This window comes from Electrona antarctica (assembly GCF_951216825.1).
Source record: "Electrona antarctica genome assembly, chromosome: 2".
Taxonomy (NCBI): Eukaryota; Metazoa; Chordata; class Actinopteri; order Myctophiformes; family Myctophidae; genus Electrona; species Electrona antarctica.
Window position 1 is genome coordinate 19,710,108 of NC_136807.1, and position 18,511 is coordinate 19,728,618.

Sequence of the window (18,511 nt, forward strand, 5' to 3'; positions counted from 1 at the left end):
CGTGCGTGCGTGCGCGTGTGTGTGTGTGTGTGTGCGGGTGCGTGCGTGCCTAGTCATAATTTGAAGCTAGCTTCAGTTATTCAGCTATTCAATTATTCACTTGCATAATATAATACTAGTCTGACTCTGAATTTATGAATATTGATCCAAAGTAGCCATGTACGTAATCTACCTATCCATTAACAGGATATAAAAAAACAGAGACTTCAAGTCACTTCATTAATGGATTGCTTCAGTTACAGTTCTGCTCTTAAAAGTGCCCACTTTGATGGCTTCTGAGGAGACATTATGCAAAGTAAAGCAAAGCAAAGTTACTATATTTACCCAGGGTAACTGGACTAAGCATCAGATACTTGTTTACAGCCAGGCCCTGCTCATAGAACATTTCATGGTAGTGGTTCAATGCCTTGCTCAAGGGCACTTCAGCGGTGGTAATTTTAACGTGCCGGTCCGGGGATACGAACTGGCGACCTTCCGGTATCAAGACCGCTCCGCAAACCGTTCGGCCACCTCTGCCACTATGCTAATAGATCAGTCACAAAAACATATTGCATTGTTTGGGGAAAGACCACAAAGTGCTCACACACTAAGAAGAGGTAAGCCATAAGCTAGTAGGTTCTCAATATGGGGTTCGGCGACCCCCAGTGGTCCCAGAGGGGGTTCCAGGGGGTCCCCAGCGTAATCATTGGGAACATTTCAAGAACACAAGGAAGAAGGCAACTGATACGACTTTTCACTAATGACAGGTAAACTCCCTGAACCACGCTCACTTCCAGTTTTTGTAAAGCAGGCGTGTCATCAGCTTCTTACTGTATGATATTGTAATGTATATATAGTGTATGTATATGTTGTAATTCTGCTAACCAGAAGTTTTACATTTTACATTTACAATTAATAGATACAGCACAACTGTATTTTAAAAACCATGATGAAAGGCGAGGCAGTGTGCATGGGACTGTAGTTCACTCCCACTCCTAGACCAGGAAATGTGTCTCGTTCACCCAGGCTTTAATTTTTTGAGGCGAATGAGAACGAAAATAAAAGCCTGGGTACCGAGGCCGTCTCTTCTGACTTCTGCAGACCAGTCTGGCACTCTGGCCCCAAGCACTGGGTGGGCTTTTTGCAGAAAACAAAAAGTGGAGCGCAGATTTGTTTTTGTTTTTTGTTTGGCTTCCACGTTTTGGTTTCTGCAAAACGCCCACCCAGCGCCCAAAGAGTTGAGTGAAGTCAAGTGCAACCCCACCTGTCGAATGCTGGATTCCCATTAATTTATACTAAAAGCAACCATTACCATAGATACCATTACAGCTAGAACTCAAGAATCAGTATAACAACAACAGACTTTTTTGTTTGTAGTTGTCCTAGTCTGAACAACATAGTTTGGTTGTTTTTGTTCTTGCTGGAAGCACAATCAGTCTCTTTGGCAGCAGAATCAATACTTTTGTTTGGCTGAAGGAATGAGCATCTTGATACCCGAGTCGATAGAACCACAGGTAACACTTTGCAAGTACTTGTTATAAAATGTCTAGAGATTGTCTAGACTCTAGATCGCAGAGTGCTGAAACACCTCAGCTTCTCAGGGAAGTGAAGAAAAACATAGATGCAAGCCAACAGAGTACCTTGGAGGATGTTTCTGTGGAAGAAGAAGCTTGCGGTAAAACAATTGTTTGAATCAAATACGTGACCGTGTGGAGATTGCTGCCTTGCCGGAGTTTCCTTTGTAGTCATAATCAGAGCAGAGAAACAGAGTTATTGAGGGATTCTTCCAACTATACAGAGTTCAGATGGACCCTGCCTTAACTGCCTTGTGCTGGAAGCTTAATTTAGCAATGAGTTCAAGGCGGTGTCGACTTGGGTCTCTACAGCAATGAAATTGTTGTGTGTGTCACTCACACCCAACATTTCTATACTCTCTGTTGGTTCTGTGAGTGTGTACCTGTATTTACATGAATAGAGTGGAGATCCTTACCAACATATAACTACTACAAGTATAATATAACTACAAGTTATATTTTAACCCTAACTTTAGTGTACAGCACTGTTTCAACACTGTTGTTTTAAAAGTGTTTTTATAAATAAAGTGGATTAGATTGAAGTAAGCATTCAAAAGTTTGTCTTTTGGGAGTGAAATCACATGCAAGCATTTGTATTGAGGAGCAGAACGTGTGTGTGTGTGTGTGTGTGTGTGTGTGTGTGTGTGTGTGTGTGTGTGTGTGTGTGTGTGTGTGTGTGTGCGTGCGTGCGTGCGTGCGTGCGTGCGTGCGTGCGTGGGTGCGTGCGTGCGAGAGATAGAGAGAGAGAGAGAGAAAAGAGAGACATACACAGAGAAATGGAGAGATAGTATTAGTACAATCAGGGGATTAAGGACAGAACCTGGAAATGTTATTTTACTACGCGTGTACTTCAATGTAATACTAATGAGGTACCAATCAATGGACAAATTAAGTCTAAAGACTAATGTCTAAAGTAAATACCAACAGGAGAATACTGTTTGACTTGTGTGTCACATTCACTTGGGACACACCCACATAATCAGCTGTGCAGCACAGCTCAAGTGACAATAAACTTGAAGTTGTAGTGTGTGTGTGTGTGTGTGTGTGTGTGTGTGTGTGTGTGTGTGTGTGTGTGTGTGTGTGTGTGTGTGTGTGTGTGTGTGTGTGTGTGTGTGTGTGTGTGTGTGTGTGTGTGTGTGTGTGTGTGTGTCAAATAAAACAGTGCATTTATGCATTGACTTACTGCAGGCATATTCATCAGAGCGGTCAGGGCAATCTGGCTCCTCATCACACTGGTAGCTAGCTGGGATGCAGGTGCGATCACTCAGACACACAAACTGCTCAGGGGCACACGTGTCACCAGGGCCCTTTGTGGCTGTCATGATAGAATACAGAGATGTGGGTTAATGTGCCTTAATAATGCCACACATTTTAATGATGTAAAATACTAATACTAGTCCTATTAAGACAAACTGCTTTGTTACTCAGAGTCAAGGTTCTCTGTGCTACCAGTCAATTGCATTCACCTTGTGTCCCAGGTCTAATTAGGCGTGCATGCAATTACCTCCCTTGTAGGTCCCTGATGTTGCCTTCACACCAGTGCGAAAACAAATTTCGGCCATAACTCATTTTAATGGAGGGGGAATGCATTTCCTTTCTGCCTCACCTACTAATGCTCAACCAGTACGGACAGAGTAAGCAGGGTTGACCTCACCTACTAATGCTCAACCAGTACGGACAGAGTAAGCAGGGTTGACCTCACCTACTAATGCTCAAGCAGTACGGACAGAGTAAGCAGGGTTGACCTTAGCTTCTGATCTTGCCTATTTCTGTTTGGCACAACCTGACAAAGACCAGATAAACACTTTAGACTCACGGCAGTCAGTTTCATCCGAGTTGTCCTCGCAGTCATTATCTCCATCGCAGCGCCATAGCTTCAGGGCGCACCGGCCATTTTTACATTTGAACTCGTTGGGCTCACAGGGTGAGGGAGTACCTGTAGATAGATAAAGGGCTGTGGATGGGTGCGTTGACATCTGGGTATGTGTACGCGTCCATGCCCACAACATCATGCCATATGTGCACATTTGTGTCCTTAATACTCACCACATCTTAACTCGTCACTGCCATCATTGCAGTCCCTTTCTCCATCACAGAGGTAGTCGCGTGGGATACACTCTCCATTCGGACAGGTGGCTTGATCTACCCTACAGGGCCCTGGGGGGCCAGGGGGACGTACAACCTTCTTGGTGGGGGGTACAACAGCAGGAGAGGTGGGGGAGACCGGACTTGGTCGTTGCACATCTGAAAATGAACCCAGATTAACATCCCACCTTCTCATATAAAGCATTTCGGGATCATTTCGGGAGAACACGGAAAGGTCACACATCATCATTCCACGTGCAATTCTGAGCCGACTCCATGCTGTAGCTGACCGTGTTTTTTACGAACTGCCTGCCAGCCAACCCAAAGCTACTCACCACCGCAATTGGTCTCATCACTCATGTCTCTGCAATCAGGTCTGTTGTCACACAGGTATTCCATCAGGATACATGTTCCATCACCACACTTGTGCTCATCCGCCATGCAGGGCCTGATGCTGGGGGTTACTGGGGGGAAAATGCGGGCAAAGGGGAATGGGGTTCGAGGGTCAAAGTCATGCAAGCCAAGACTACCAGCGAGCCAAGACACTATATGGCAGCGACCTTATCTCGTGTCATGATGCAAATGTGTGGGCACACATTAGGGGAATAATACCAGGATTAGTATTACCCTAAGTCAGCTCTGTGTTGACACTTGACACAACTATAATTAGATAGTTGATGAGTTAGAATCATTAGAATAGTAACTTATGCTTTCAATATTTCACTGTAACATCTTGGTACACTGTGCAGATAGTTGTCAATAATTTTGCATACATCTAATTGCTTTAGCTATTCTGTTGCATCTAAAAACCTGACCGAATTGCAGCACATATAAAAAGCATGCCGTTTCTCAGACTATAACAGTCTGCCTAATATTTACAAGTGCATGGACATTGTGGATGAAATAACACACCAACCAAATAAAAAGCTGATAATAAGACTCATGCCATGCAAAGACCCATCCTATTGCCAATGTACGGTGGAGCCAAATGTTGTAATTGGCCATATTCAGATTGTCTACTCTACAAAGCTGCATTCATGCATAACATTCCTCAGGTCACATGACCACTGGTGACACATGTCCAAAGTAGAGGCCATCAAAAAGCGCCATCCAGTATTTACAGTCACCGTGCAGCAGGCATGGCATCGTACAAACCTGGCGCCGCAACAGGTTCCACAGGGGGTGGAGCTTGAGCTAAAAATCACAGAGACTTGTTAAGGAAACCGCCTATAGCCCCTTTGTCAAACTGATGCACTGCTGAAGACAGAAGACAGGCAACACCGAACTGAGAAAATGTATCGTATAACACAGCCAGAGCTGTGTAAAACGGTCCGCTGCACTCAAATAATAAACACATTTCCACTTTGCTGGAGAGCTGATAGGCCGGCCTCACCTTCTCCCAGCCGTCTGAACTGAAAGCCCTGGACTGACGTGACGTAGGAAGCGATGGCTCCCTCCTTCACTACGCCGTACAGCACACTGCGGATCTGCTCGTCGTTGCTGTTGTAATCAGAGCCCACATCCAGCTCCACGAACGTGTCCACGCCATCCTCTCTTATCATCTTCCTATAAGGAGAGCAGCACAGATCAAATTAGGTTCTGGATGGAGGGGTCCATGATGATGGGAATGATCTCTGTACTTAGTGTACTATCTTGCACTGATCAGTGTTTATGTGTATGAGTATTTCCATATCAGGATCACAATGCACTGGTATCAAATGACATATAACTGATTAAACAACGTCTATTTATCCTCTTGCATGTGCTCTGACTAACTTCAAGTATTAAGTACAGGTCTGCATCGCTGAGCTGACACTCCATACCGTGTTTGGAAATGGAGAGAAAAGGATCATCTGACCAGGGTAAGACTATAAAAAGGCATTTAAGGCAGCAGCACACAGCTGGAATGTTTCCAGAGCACAAGGGTTTGATTTCCAGGCTTTGTGTTCTCTTACTTGATGAGGACCACGCTGACCGTCTGGACGCCTGAGATCCTGTTGTACTCTGACTCCAGCTGTGGATGAGAAAAGACACACACAGAGAGGAAGAGTTTATGGAAACTAATCCAGGGGGTTATTTGTTTTAGAAACAACTGCGAGGAAGTCATGAATCGTATGGATGAGTCAGTAAAAGGTGAAAGTATCCTCGTTCATATACAACATTTCGTTCAGTTAACATGACCGGTGATGATATGGCAACTAGCTGCATGTGAGAGTGGACTATTCACATGGTGGTCATTTAGGTCATATTTGGGGTGGGGTGAAGTGGGTGTGACATAAGAACAAAATGGCTCCTTTTTATATGGTGAATAGCACGGTGTGAGTGAGGATCTGCTGCTGCTCTGTCTGTGCGGGTGTTAAGGAGTCTTTTGGGAAAGGAAATGGCCTACCGTGTCCACCACCGCATCAGAGATCTCGATGAAAGCCGGCGAGAAGATGTCTTCCAGCTCCGGTCCGTAGACCAGGGAGTCGGTGAAATTGACTAGTGCTCTGTAATAGACTGTAAACACAGAGAATGGGAGAGGAAGCTGTCAGCTCAAACCACACAGTAACAGACGAGGGCAACCACAAGCTACAAATTAATACCCATTATGTCCCAGCGTTAACATTATTGTAAGCCAGTTTTTAAGCACTGTTTTCCACATGATTAAGTGGCAGGCCCGTTAAAGATGATTCGAGATTAAATAAAGTTTGGGGAATAATGGCTCCCTTTGGTTAAAATACTTTTTGAATTGAAAATTGAAGAGCATTGCTGTGGCTAAAAAGAGAGCCGCATGCCACATACAAATTATGGTGTCTATTTCCATATCTGATCTGTGGTGTGGTCTGCGCTAAAACCAAACGACGGCAGCTTTGCACCACACATATGCTCTAACAAGAGAGACACGCTGACATAGGCACACTCAACGCCCACATACGCGAACATGATATTAAACCTGCATTTCCCGTCATTGTCACGCCTTGTGTCATGCCACACCACCATATATGGCCGTCTCCATATATGAAGATCACGACACTGACCTCATCAAACCCTGGATAGCCACACAGAGAGAAGACTGGATCATCACCTAGATCTATACATATATGGAGCCGGCCAGCAACTCTACATCTGACCTCAAACCCTTAGATCTCCATATATGGAGCTGACCTGTTCTGACATTCCATATGTTGACCTTCCCCACCCTTCCTCTTCGATGTCTCCCTTTGACTGATACCTGTCATGTCCATTCAAACTCTAGACACGGGCTCACCCCAAAGTTATTAGTAGAATTCTCAACAGGCCCTACCTGGGCCCTCATCAAATCCTGTACACTCAAGACACGCTCCATATATGGCCAGACCTCATCAAACCCTGTACTCTCAAGACACTGCCTCGGCTGTCACCCTTAGATCTCCATATATGGAGCTGACCTGTTCTGACATTCTCTATGTTGATCTGACCTCATCAAACCCTGTACACTCAAGACACGCTCCATACTATATGGCCAGTACAGAATTCATTCCATATGTTGATCTGACCCCCAATGCCAAAGCGCCAGCGCTCGCCCAGCAGTCTGCCGTCACCCAGGGCGTCTTACTGGTAATATCAGTCTCTCTCTCTTTCTCTGTCCCTAGGATATCATGGAGGAGAAATCACATCAACAAATGAGTGAAGACAGATGTTGATAACGTTTGCATGTCAAAAGTGCCAGTGTGCACTGCAGAAGCCCTAATCAAATGCAAACCCTAAGGTCCACAGTATGTGAACTCTAGAGTATCCAATAGCTGGGTCACTACTTGGTTCCAGATTTCCTGAGGGAAAGCTGATGACATCAGGGACTTGGAAGGTAAGTGGGAAGTTCTAGTCTGCATTCTGTACCACGGTTCCAGAGGAGGGAGAGAAAAATAATCCTCCGTGAATGGTTCTGGAAGGGCCCGAAGGGGGCCTCAACATTCCCTCGTCATCCACCAAGTTTAAACACATCAGCCAGGCAGGGAGGCCAGAGGTGGAAGGGGCTTAAGCGAGGGTTATTATATCAATGTGGCACAGAGGCAACAGCTAGATTAACCTGCCCCGGCACATACAGTAAGTAGGTCAGCTGTGGGCAGACACGGCAGTCTGCAACCACACACGGGTCAAACAATAGCTGCAATTAATGATTAGTGTTTGTTTTAACTCTGACTATCAGATGGGTGTGGTTAACTAAACAAGGACATTACCGATTATGTCAGAGAAGCTATCAATCATTGAATTATCATATGCAGCAAGTAGCAACTATGATCAATAATATTATTCTTTCGGTCTGCCGTATACAATCATGTTATTATGGGGAACCATTTCAGATGGACACTCATACAAGTAAAGTCTTGAGATTTGATTATTATACTACAGGCCTACTACTACATTGTTCACTATTACACTGCATATTGTGTATATTTTGACTTTACATTATGCATTGCACAGTGACAAACCTTTTCAGAAATCTACTTTGACCTCAATGCAATGACCTCCATGTAGAACTATAGTATGTGAATAAACCAAAATATTATTATTAAAACTTTATTATTCCACTGTCACAACCATAACATATTGACTTTTAAATATCCCAGGCCCACAGGGTGCTCCATTGTCACACTCCTGCTAACACCCTTTTGGAATGGGCTTGCCAGCCTCTGATTTGACCAGGAAGTCAATATTTGTACAGTCTCTTACAGTTGGATGCTACTTGCCTATAGAGTCATGTTTTATGAGAGCCTATCCTGAGGGCGCGCAATGCCGTACATACACAGTAGATACAGCCAAATACACACAGATAGAGTACAGCGCATGTGTGTAAGCAATGCACACACATGCAGTACACACAGTGTACACAAGCACATTAAACATGCTTAAGTTAATACATGCACGTGCACAAAACCAAACACACATCCCATCATTCCATTTCTTTCCTCTCCCCTTTTTTCTCCCTCAATTACATTGAGCATGTGGACATTGGACAATGACAGCACCCATTTATCATGCTTACGGGGTGCTACTTAATTAAAAGTTGAACACATTGCACTTTCCACAGAGGCAGTGACTTCATTGTGGCAAGGGCCTGTTGGGGCCTTGTGTCAAGGGCCTGTGGGGGCCTTATTGTTGCACAGCCAAAACTTTGGCCCGGCAGCGGGTGCCTTCTCAAAACATAGCTGAATTCCCTTTCATTACACACAGAATTGGCACCACGACGGGTGCTCCAGTTGCTTCCTCCAAGACGCCTTCCATTCCTGGTAAGGAAAGGCCTCATTTAGTGGCAGAGTAAACTGAACGCTGGCTATAAAAACACACAAGTGATGTGAACATGCACAGCAAAGCTGCAACTATTAGCCGAGCCTGCAGCCGTGCGCCTGCGGCCTGTTGTACCGTCATAATACTGGGATAATCAAGCACGGCCTAGTCGTGGCAGCAGAAGACAGGCAACATCAAAGTGCCTCATCAAAGCAGCTCATTTGACCCGTGGATAATCTAATCACTTGAGCAGCCCCTCGACTCTCAGAGCTCGCCGCTCTGACGTGACGGCCCGGGGAGCAAAGAGGGCCCAAAACGGCCTGGGCTCCTTTGATTAACACGCCGGGCCATGGCCCTGCTGCTAACGAGCAGCAGTCCCTTTTGCTCCAAGACCCAATTCTCCTGTACACCAATCACTGTTTCCACTCGGGGGGAGGGCAACCACCGCCAGCGTCCAGTATGATGGAATTCTACGAGTGCAGACATGACGGGTGGCGCGGCAAGAATAGAGAAGAGAAGCCCCGAGAAATAGCGTTCCAAACTCTTAATTCACCAACGTATTTAGCTATTAAAGCTGCGTGGCAGAACTGTGGCAGCTTTGTGTAACAGCCCCCGTACCCCCCTCCAAACACACAGAGGCCTATGAGCAAGACAAAGACCTGATTGAGCAGTGAGCCCGGCATGGCCTTTAAAGCCCAGCCACTTTCGGTTTGACCTTCAACCCCCCAGGCAATGCCTACGGCACCGTCCCAACACCGCCCAACCCCGTCGGGAGAGACAAAGACAGAGTTAGAACTGACAGGAATGAGGCTCCAAACCACATTTCCCCCATCAAACGAGGTCCTCCACAAATATGAGACCTTTCCCTCCCTTTTCCCGCTTTTCTTTCTCCGTCTCTCCCTCTCTCTCTGTGTCTGGGAGCAACATTCTCAGCCTCAGCTTTTATAGAGGAGACCCCTGCTATGTAACCCCTTTTGATGATGGCCAGCCAAACAGCTAGGTCTCAAAAGTCTTCTATTCTCTCAGGAGCTCCTGGGAATGACTCCTGGCCTCAGTATTAAGCTGACTCTCCCCACCTCTTGTTCTGCTCTCCCACACCGCACCACACAACATGAACATAAAGAAAACACTGTTTTGTAAGGGACACTGGGACTTAAACCCTATTTCCTTGTTGCCAGGGGGGCCCCAGGGGTCTGTACTTGTTTTCCTCTACACCTAAACTCTTCACCAAAAATAGCCAATCTACAAGTTTGCCAAATGATTGCCTGTAATGACATGCCCAGAATAGGGACACTGGGGTGGATAATGGCCATAACGCCCACCATCAGTGGTCACTGAGAGAACTTTGGTTTATATCATAGGGGCGAGCCATCTGCAGGGGGCGAAATTGACTCCCATTACAGTGTAAAAGTACATTATAATCAAATGTTTTTTTAAATTGCTGTCCGGCTATCCCCTGAAACAGGGTAGCGGAATAAATTCCCACATCACTTAATGATGTTGTTTTCAACTGGAAGTGTTGCCACTGGGTGGTAGATGGGGTTGTTCCAATGGAACAACCGCATAATTTTTCCACTGGCATCAGACAACGCTGGGAGTACCATGTGAGACGGACAGAAAAAAACAACAGCCCAGAATTAACTGGGCTCTCCTTGGAACGCTATCTGAGAGTGCTTGTGCATAACTGAGCAGAACAGGTGACGTGAGTTTGTGCCAAGTCGCCTGGCCAGAAAAGAGAAAAGAAGGGGGTAGTGTAGAGTATAGTATCAGAGTAGAGGAGCGGACAGGAGAGGAGAGGACAGGAGAGGAGAGGACAGGAGAGGAGAGGGATAAGGAAGCACAGAAGGGACTTACTGTACTCGGGTTCATCTGGACTCTGTAAGTTCCCCAGATAGTGAGAATCCAACCAGCCTGCTATGGTGAGCAAGTGGTGACAAAGCGAGGCGCAAGGAGCAAGAGGCGAGAGACAAGGAAGGGAGACATGGTGCAGAGGTCGAAGGGTTACAAACAGAAGCAAAGGTCAAGGATCAAACAAGAGAAGCGAGAGACGAGACATGAACCAGGCGTGGGGTGGAGAGGGGGGTGGAGGCAAGTTAGCCAGGCAGGTGTGAAAAGGTTAAAGTTTCAGGAAAGTGAGAGCGGAAATGAGTGAAACACAGGGAGAGAAAATAGAAAAGGACAATTAGAAAGACTACAAGTATTATCTTAACAGAGCAGTTTGTGGCAAAACAGATGCACAGATCAGAAAAAAAGGTTCAGACTTTAAATGCATGTCAGGCCAGGAGTGTACTAATCTGAGCCTGTTTACACAAACAATCAATCATTGCTTCGGTCATCAGCATAGAATGTTTGGGCAGGCATTATCATCAGAGATTTTAAATGTTGACCACAAATCCCAAGTTTGCAATATAATGTACAACAAATCCACAGTTGTGAGATTATTATTAATGCTTGATTGTTTGCCTTAAAGTACCTCACCCAAAAAAAACATATTTCTGGGTGAAGTACACATTTTTGTACTGATACAGCAACATTGCAATGTCTGTTTCCATGACAGTGTCCAGGGGAATGGGTATGGATTCATCTCTTATAGGAGTGATCTCATTAGGCCAGTAGAAGACTGCGGATATCCTTCAGACGAAACACACTTCCACTCAATTGCACTTCACATCACATCTCTGACAGATCCACCCGGGGGTTTTGCAACCTTAGTGGGAGGAGCGGCTTCCTGTTTTCCATAAGTTGGATGGAAAACGCTGAGCACCATGCTAACCATTTCATACCAAAAGCATCACTAGCTGCACTGGCACAGGGAACAATGCCTATGCTCTCTTTGGTGGTGACTCATTCGTTCTTCCATTGCAGTGGCTGTACCATGAAGCCATGCTCTGAAAAGACATTGGAGGAGAACTTTCAGCCAAACTTAGATAAGGTTGAAGAGAAAAGGGTCCTTGTGCGGGAAAACCACAGGGTGAGATTACTACAATTACTACTTTAATCAATGCATGCCATGCAGTGGTCATGGAAATAGAAAAACTAAAACAAACAAACAAACAAAAAGAATATCCAATCCTCTAACACTGTAGTGAGGATATACGTGTTGACAAAGGCTCCACTCCACATTCTTCGCAAGTCCACTCCATAAACTCGAACAGACAGCAGTAAACAACAACTCCTCCTTAATCAAGTGAGTGTGTTGCATCCAGCTGTTTTACAGCTGCACACACAAAAACATACCGCCGCTGTCATACCGTTGCTGTACTTGCAAGTAGACAACTCCCCACACAGTTTACAGTAAGTTTGTATAAAACTGATATATTTAGGTCAAGAGTAGATACTTGAGGAGGTTGTACTAAATCCAGACACAGTTGATAAATAAAGACATGAAAAAAAGATTTAAAAGAATGTCAGCGAGGAAACTGAAAAGAGTGGGTCAGAATATTTCCCCTCCCCAAACATTCTGAGGTTTTACATGAGCAGTCAGTGACCCAACCTAATTAGTGCTAATGAAGCATCTGCAACTTCAAAGTCTTCAGAGATCCTTGTCAGTATCGAAGGCCATGGCAGGGAAATGGGGCGGGGGAGAGCTTTTTTATGGGCTGGTCCATTCACTGAAACAAAGTACAACAGACTGAATAGACAGGGAGCTGAAAGGGACACTTCTATGTGTCTGTTGAAAAACGTAAAAAAGAATGTTATGGAGTGTCCAGATGGTGAGGTCATCCGTAAGTAGCAAGTCAAATCCACTGAGTTCACGTGTGGCATCATGAATCATCAAAGTTTCATTCAGCAGGGTCAAGAGAGTTAACGGCTTAACGAATCCCAGGAGAGGTATTATTGCTATCATACGGAACACTCCCAGGAAGCCACCCGCCAACCGTGGAGCTTTATCCAAATAAACCAAGCCCCCAGGGAGGCTCTCCAATGTTGAAGCACTCAGCCCTACTGGTTAGAGCGTGAACTGCAGGTGGTCACGTGGATTTATGACGATGAAACCCCGTAGCTGCAGCTGGGGTTTAACATTGAGTGCTCGTTTGCACTACGGAAGTAGACCGTTCTTCTGGATGCTTCAAAACGCCACTGAGCAACTTGAAATAAACGCATAGATCAGGGGGAAACTGACTGAATTGGGCATGTGCACACAGCCAAAGAAGCCAATAATTGCATTCTTTCACAAACTCAGAGTTTTCAGTTTTCATGATACAATATTCATTGTCTTTTGTTCAGCTATCTGTACGGAAAGATGTCCCCTTCTCATTGCAGCCTTGCTTTGTTTTGGTAAAAGGTCATCAATAAGCCTAGATATCAGTTACAACACATGTATTTGGCATTGACACAAGAAAAAAACTAATTACAAACTAAATATTCTCTGTCAATGAAGGGCCCAAATGCCTCAACTATTTTTTCTAAAGAGACAGGGCGAAAACAGTTCCCCAAGGCAACACATTTAGTTTTTGGCACAACTGAGTGTAGTAACATGGAGCCAAGGAACAACACCCAAGTGAGTGACTAAGTGACTAGCACTACTAGACCATTCATTCTGCTGCTGAGAAGTCAATTCACAACAATATGCTCATGTAGCTTTAACATTGTTGCACACAATAAGCTATTTGCTAATGGAGGACAGAGGTGATTTATCAATAGCTAACACCAACTATTGTGACAAAGTTTAACCCTAACATGTCTGATGTCCTTCAACAGGACAGCAGTCTCTGTTTTGGCTGGTGCCAGTGGCAAAAGATAACGTGTGTGTGAGTGTGTGCGTGCGTGTGTGCATGCGTGTGCGTGCGTGCATGTGGACACCTTCGGGAAGTCCGTCAGTGGTTCGACAAAAGAGCCCACCAAAATAACTGCAGCTGCCAGCACTTGTCCTTCTGCCCCACCCCCCCCCCCACCCCCTGTGCAGCTATCCCGAAAGCTTTGCTATGTCTGGCAGATACACACGCACGCACGCACGTCGCATGCGCGCACGCACACACACACACACACACACACACACACACACACACACACACACACACACACACACACACACACACACACACACACACACACACACACACACACACACACACACACACACACACACACACGTGACCAACTGTCCACCCCCAGGGGACAGGGAGCAGTGCTGAGTGGGTGGCCTAGCTTCAGCCTGCCTCTTGCCCTCCCATGCCTCGTCAAACCACTATGGGTAGGGTCCATTACACTAATGTACCTTCATCTGCTGCTTCAACATCTGCTCTCCTATCATGTAAGATTCTTTGTTTTATTGATTTTTTGGGGTCAGCAAATCAATAACCTCAGTGGATTAAAACTAATTCCACCTAATATGGCTATACGAGAATGAGACACCTGTAGAAATCTGTATTTGATTCTCATTTGAACAAGGACAATCTTTTAAACTAACTTCCTGAAAGACATAAAACATAGATATTATCAGGTAATAATGAATAAATAAGTGTAATAGCTACATTGTGTACAAACCTTTTTATTAACAATAAACATACTGTAAAGCAATACAGTATCTATCTACTCCCCTAAAACTAGGATGAAACGGGCTGTAGAAGTCATGAACTCTCAAGCCTTTAATCCAGAATTAGCACTGGGAAGAACCTAGTGGGGCCTCAGAGGTCCTCTTAACCCCACCACAACACAACACAAAAGAGGACATGGTGAGCTTTGCTTCTTTTGGTTTTGAAACAAAGTGGCCGATAGCCTTGGCGCACTGGGAACGTTCGTAAGAGGGCACCGCTGAGGAAGGGAAGTTCTAGGAGATGAGAGATTAAAGATGGAAGTTCCCACACATCTCTATGGGGATCTGACTGCGGGGGGGGGGGGGGGGGGGGGGGGGTCAAGAGAGAGGTCAGGAGGACATGGGAGGGTTGTGCTGGAGGCAACTTTCCTATCTTCAGAGGCGATTACAGACAGCGATTAAACAAGACAATAGACAGGAGAGGATGAAAATAGCCTCTAGTCTCGTCAGAAATAGTTATGGCTCCAGATGTTTTTCACAGCCTCGGTAGGCCTACAGTATGTCTGAGAATGTCGGAAATGGGAAATCCTCAAACCTATGGCACACAACAGGATGCAAGGCATAATGGGGGCAGAATTGGCACCTGACGCTCATCACTAAGGACTGTACAGTATTTGAGAGGGAAGGAAGGCGGGGGTGTGGCTGGACATTGTGAACACAAAGATTCAGCACACCATTTACTGTAGCTTCCCATGCAGGAAACCAAATGTCCTTCCCCAAACTATCTTGCTCAAACATAGACAAACTAAGCTGAATGCATGTCAATCTACTACATCTGAGATCAAATAACTGTAGCCAAGAAAAAGCTATGTAAGCACAAGCATCTATTTAACTGCCATCACAAAGAACATGGTGCAGTGAAAAAAGAAAAACAAGAGTTTATGGTAACAGAAGCAATAAACTAATTCGGCATTTTTGTAGGCCCTAGTCTTGCAACAAAACTGAGAATGAGAATTTGAACACAATCCTTTTCAATCCAAATTCTGCGAACAAAGTCAGACTTTTTGTATCCTCAAAGTCTTCAGCTTCTTTTGGCACACGGAGAGCCTTGTTATTATCTGCCAAAATCTGCTCTGACCCTTAGGCTAGTGCACCAAACTTCCCAGCAGGATTTGGCTGAGAAACACAGAACTTGAAAACAGCCGCAACTGTGTTGTTGTAGGTTGAAAGATGTCTTTGAACTGTTTGCGCTGATCTACAAATCCACGTGTGTGTATGAAAACAAAATAATTGCTCACAACCTATATCTATTCATGCTGCTTATGTCTTAATCCATGGGATAATGATACTTCCCTCCATATTGTGGTGCTGCGTCAACATGGCTCAAAGTATTGGGTAAGTTACATTTGTTTTAACCCATACTTGCCTTAATACATTAGGCTAGAATATATTAGTTGATGCAAACAGATGAGGTGAGGTAGACCTCATAGCAGTACTATTGCTGTGAGTACACTGTGTCTCAACTATGATGTCAGGTTGCAATGTTGCTACGAAAAACAATTATTCTGCCATGATGTAATGAGCACTGGTTCTCTGCCAACTGATAGTGAACAGACTTTGTTTTTGATTAAGACAATAAATGATGTGTGGCGTCCAGGTGTGGCAGAGATAAAGTTCCTGTCCATCACGCTGGGGTTTTCTGCACTGACACATACAGGATGTACCAGGAAAACGGTGGAGCTCCATATAGAAGAGCATGTCTAACAGACAGGGTTGCCTCATATACATATAGAAGAGCATGTCTAACAGACAGGGTTGCCTCATATACATATAGAAGAGCATGTCTAACAGACAGGGTTGCCTCATATACACGGTGGAGCTCCATATAGAAGAGCATGTCTAACAGACAGGGTTGCCTCATATACAATCACATCTACACTTAAGCTTTTCATTTCTTTTGCATTTAAGAACAGAGATGATATGGAAGCATCGCTGAACAAGAAAATGTAAAGGAGGTTGGAAAAAGCCGGTTGGAATGCAAAACAAAGACGCTTTGTCATGTCTGCCATATCTTTCATGTGCTTTATTGTGATTTCGCCTCTGCCACCGGTGGAAAGGATGAAAGGCGGAGAAGATATGTTTACAACTGTGAGACGAATCGGAGAGCCCTGTGTTATGACCAGGCTCTGAGCTGGGTGGGATGGGAGAGATGGCAGAGCCGGATGCTAAGGCGACATAGCAGAAGCACAGACAGACATCTAGCTCAGCCTGCATTCACACACACACACACACACACACACACACACACACACACACACACACACACACACACACACACACACACACACACACACACACACACACACACACACACACACACACACACACACACACACACACACACACACACACACACACACACACACTTATAGTGTGCTTATAGATACACACATAGATAAGTGAGGTTCAAAGATGGCACAGATGTAGACTGAGGATATGGCCATGATAGTGGAGTGATCCTCCACACTTCAACAAAGCTTGCATTGAAGACACATGGTAACTTCTGTGTGCAGCGGTCCTGGTAATGACTTACTTGTGCTCTCTAAAACGACTGTAGGCCACGGTGTGCTTCCATCGTCCTCTCCGCTGGGCAGGTCTGAAGTGAACAATGTGCACAAACGTTTTAAGACATTTCAACAGCAGGTGGCACAAATCCATAATGCTGCATCAACCCCCATGAAAGTGGATCTTAATAAAAGTGGGGTTAAATTGTTTTTGAGAGTGCTTTGCTTTGCTTTGTTCAAATGTTGAATACATAAAACTGGATGGCACAAAGAGCAATGGAATGCACACACAAAAACAATATTACACAGTCCCCTTGAATTAGAAGCAGCTGTTGTTGCTGTGCAGTCGCCTCCTAGCTGCCTCTATCATACCCACCTCCCGAAGCTTCGTCAGCAGCAAAGTCTTCATCGTCATCCAGTAAACTGTGAGTTGCCATGACACTTTTCTCTGCCTCCAAGTCTTCTGGCAGAGGTACCTCTCCCCATACCTTGGAGCCCTGGGCCACCTGCAGCAAAAACACAGAGAACAGAGAACAGTCAGAGATTTATTGGGGTTGAAGTCTATCTCTCTGTGGAGCAAGGTTACACCCACACACGCGCGCGCGCACACGCGCACACACACACACACACACACACACACACACACACACACACACACACACACACACGCGCGTGCAGACACACGCCCTGCGGGAGTTCAGGAAAACAAAGGCGAGGCGGGAAACGCTGCATTGTGATATGTTTACTTTTTACCATTATATTACCTGTCATTGACCTGCATGAGAGCACGTGTGCAAACAAATGTTAGTGACGGCACCATGCATATCTCCGACAGATTAGAAAAAACAAAGGCAATACCAGTGCGAATGCAACCATCCATGGCTTTCCTGAATACTTGATGTATTGTCTACACTTGTTATCTTAAAAAGTCAACTGCAAACGTTCATGGTCAGCTGCACTCGCAACACACACACACACACACACACACACACACACACACACACACACACACACACACACACACACACACACACACACACACACACACACACACACACACACACACACACACACACACACACACACACACACACACACACACACACACACACACACACACACACACACAGGCCTAGTGAAAACAGTTGAGGTCGACATCAGAATGTTTGGATGACACAAATCTGTTTAAGTATGTCCCAAAAAAACACCGCCCCCCCAGGGCTGAAAGATTGAGCATACCACGGCGGCTGCTTTATGATTGGCTCCTTGCGCTGGGATCAGGAAGGAGTCCATCATGGAAACATGATATCACCTCTTGCAGCAGTAAACATACCTCTTCACCGCAGTACCAGAAAGGGATAGGTGGTGGTGGTGTTGATCGTGTCAATCATGTGGGCATATGCAGCGTACAACAACACATGTATAACTACAGTGTGAACTGTGAATGATGATGCAGAGATGGAGCCCTATAGGCTCATTCCACCCATATAGCTGAACCTGTTCTTGGAGCATACATTAGATTAACTTTATGCAACTAGGTTTTATGCTCCATCTTCCATGTTTCCTTCCGGGAACAGTTGTACAGA

The 18,511-nt window shown here is 45.2% G+C and overlaps 1 protein-coding gene across 13 annotated transcripts in view; it reads right to left on the reverse strand.

Annotated features, from left to right (window-relative positions):
* Positions 1–18,511, reverse strand: part of hspg2 (heparan sulfate proteoglycan 2) — a 106,528-nt gene that overhangs the window by 59,348 nt on the left and 28,669 nt on the right. For 9 of the 13 annotated variants that reach the window (XM_079490075.1, XM_079490074.1, XM_079490083.1 and 6 more), the window contains exons 2-11: positions 17,302–17,431; positions 16,955–17,017; positions 10,740–10,799; positions 6,028–6,137; positions 5,594–5,652; positions 5,032–5,204; positions 3,974–4,102; positions 3,600–3,797; positions 3,370–3,489; positions 2,737–2,868 (exon numbers count right to left, since the gene is read on the reverse strand). In XM_079490075.1, the coding sequence (XP_079346201.1) occupies positions 2,737–2,868; positions 3,370–3,489; positions 3,600–3,797; positions 3,974–4,102; positions 5,032–5,204; positions 5,594–5,652; positions 6,028–6,137; positions 10,740–10,799; positions 16,955–17,017; positions 17,302–17,431 (1,174 nt within the window). Of the gene's footprint in view, positions 1–2,736; positions 2,869–3,369; positions 3,490–3,599; positions 3,798–3,973; positions 4,103–4,793; positions 4,833–5,031; positions 5,205–5,593; positions 5,653–6,027; positions 6,138–10,739; positions 10,800–16,954; positions 17,018–17,301; positions 17,432–18,511 lie in introns of all 13 variants that reach the window. The other 4 variants (XM_079490073.1, XM_079490079.1, XM_079490082.1 and 1 more) reach the window with 3 other exon arrangements.